This window comes from Dipodomys ordii, unplaced genomic scaffold (genome assembly GCF_000151885.1).
Source record: "Dipodomys ordii isolate 6190 unplaced genomic scaffold, Dord_2.0 Scaffold16, whole genome shotgun sequence".
Classification (NCBI taxonomy): domain Eukaryota; kingdom Metazoa; phylum Chordata; class Mammalia; order Rodentia; family Heteromyidae; genus Dipodomys; species Dipodomys ordii.
The window spans coordinates 5,530,993-5,533,370 of record NW_012267232.1 but is presented as its reverse complement, the minus strand read 5'-3'; the positions used below and the strand labels follow the sequence as shown (position 1 = coordinate 5,533,370).

At 41.0% G+C, this 2,378-nt stretch overlaps 1 protein-coding gene across 1 annotated transcript in view; it reads left to right on the top strand.

The window, feature by feature from the left end:
- Abhd12b (abhydrolase domain containing 12B) overlaps positions 1 to 1,787 on the top strand; it is a 29,516-nt gene extending 27,729 nt beyond the window's left edge. Inside the window, exons 10-11 of the mRNA XM_013012223.1 lie at positions 819 to 901; positions 1,700 to 1,787. Coding sequence (XP_012867677.1) covers positions 819 to 901; positions 1,700 to 1,787 — 171 coding nt within the window. The remainder of the gene's footprint in view (positions 1 to 818; positions 902 to 1,699) is intronic.
- Positions 1,788 to 2,378: the final 591 nt, after the last annotated feature.

The window sequence follows — 2,378 nt, the reverse complement described above, 5'->3', positions numbered from 1 at the left end:
GTAGAGCGCTAGCCTTGAGCTAAAGAGCTGAGGGACAGTGCCCAGCCCCAGAGTTCAGGCCCCAAGACCAGACCGCCCCCCCCCAAAAAAAAGAAAGGAAAAAAAAAAGAAAGTGTGAGGCCCTGAGTTAAAATTCCAGTATCACATAAATAAATAATAGCATTTAAAATCAGCAAGATAGAAAGCTAAAGCCACATGTTAAGTTATTTACAATGGTCATATTACATGTTTTTTGTTCCTATTTTTCCCAATTTACCTATAGTTAGATGAATTACTTTGAAAAAGTAATCTATAGAGGGGTCACAGTTATATAAGTCAGGTAAAGGGTGAATTTCTTTTTGGACAATGTTACTCCTTCCCTGGCTCTCTCCTGGTTTTACTCTCCTGTCCCCACCCACAAATTGTTCAACAGTGTCCAGTGAGTATGAATTACCTTTTTGTTGTTGTTAGTTGGGGGCTTAAACTCAGGACTAGTGCTGTCCCTGAACTCTTTTGTTCAATGCTAGTGCTCTACCACTTGGGGCCACAGCTCCACTTCCAGTTTTTGGGTGGTTAATTGGAGATAAGAGTCTCATGGAGACTTTTCTGCCCAGACTGGTTTTGAAATGTGATCCTCAGATCTCAGCCTCCTGAGTAACTAGGATTACACAAGCCACCAGTGCCTGGCCATGAATTACTTTTGGAAGCCATAAAGGCATAAAAATATTGTATTATACTTAGAAAGCATTACTCGGTTACTATGGTTCATAGTGAGACTATAGCAAGTGATATAACTATGAAACAAGTATTAATGCTTCTTTCCTCATTTTGAAAAATAGATTTACCAGAAATTTCCAGGATGTTTGAAGACCCTCATGGATGCCATGAAAAAAGACAAAATAGTCTTCCCTAATGATGAGAAGTAAGCTATGAAAAGCTCAAAGCTCTCATTATTATTTCATCTATAGCTACTAAAAACTATCATGCTACTTATGAGGTGGTAAATCTGTCTCTCCTGTCTCTGTCTCTACCTTTGTCTCTTTCTATACATACATACATACATATACATATTGCTGGGAATGGAACTAGGGCTCTGAGCTTGTCTAGCATTCAAGCTACACCCTCATTCTATTTTTTTCCTGTACTTGAGTTTGAACTCAGAGTCTTGCACTTGCTAGTCAGGAGCTCTACAGCTGAGTGACACACTCTAGTGTCTTCACCAATTCAGTATTCTCTGCAATCATAAAGTACATAAAAGCATGTACCATCACACTCAGCTTTTTATTGGTTGAGAAAGGATCTTGCAACCATATAGCTGGGATTGTAGGTGGAAACCAAATGCCTAGCTTTGCATAGTTTCTACATGAAATTTAGAAGAAAGAAAGAGATTTCTTGTTGTTTGGACAAACGTCATGTTTTGCTAAAGCGATAATTCAGAAAAGAGAGCTCTGGGTAGACAATTCTTTTTATTATTATTGTAAAGATAATGCACTGAGGGGTTACAATTATGTAAGTCAGGTAAAGAGTCCATTTCTTCTTGGACAATGTCACCCCTTCCCTTCCTCTCTCCCAGTTTTCCCCTCCCCTCCCCACCCACAAGTGTATAGTTCATTTTCAACATAGTATCCAGTGATTGCCACTGCTGCAATTGTTAACCTTTTATTCCTCCATTTGGATATTCAGTTCTTAAATGGAGTGCTTTTCTCTCATTTGTTCCTAGTGTGAAATGCCTGTCTTCTCCCCTTCTCATCTTACATGGAGAAGACGACAGGACAGTGCCCTTGGAGTATGGAAAGCAGGTAAACTAACAGCTCTCATTCCACAAAAACATTATACTTACTGCCCAGTTCTTTAAGCGGATCTTTGATTCAAATTTGAAGGAAGATCTCTGGTCCTACAGGAATTCCTTGCTTCCTAAATAGCCATGTTGTTTGGGTTATACAATCTCACTCTTGGCTACTTAATTCTAAGGAGTGTTTGTGGGTGGAGCCTGGCCCCTTACCTTGGGTCTGAGCATCTCCAAGGGAAAAGATGCCAGGCCTTGGTGGAAATCTCCATGCTGCTGGAGCAGCTCTACAGAAGGGAGTGTTCTGCTTTCTTTTTGTTTTTGTCTAGTCCTGGGTCTTGAACTCAGAGTCTGGGCACTGTACCTGAGCTTTTATGCTCAAGGCTAGCTCCACCTATTTATGGTTAATTGGAGATAACAGTTTCATGGACATTTTTGTCTAGGTTGGCTTCAAACTGCAATCCTTAGATCTCAGCCTCCTGAGTAGCTAGGTTAGATATGAGCCTCCAAGGCCCAGCATTTTCTTTTCTTTTCTTTTTTTTTTGGGTCCGGTCGTGGGGCCTGAACTCTGGGCCTGGGCACTGTCCCTCAGCTCTTCAGCTCAAGGCTAGCG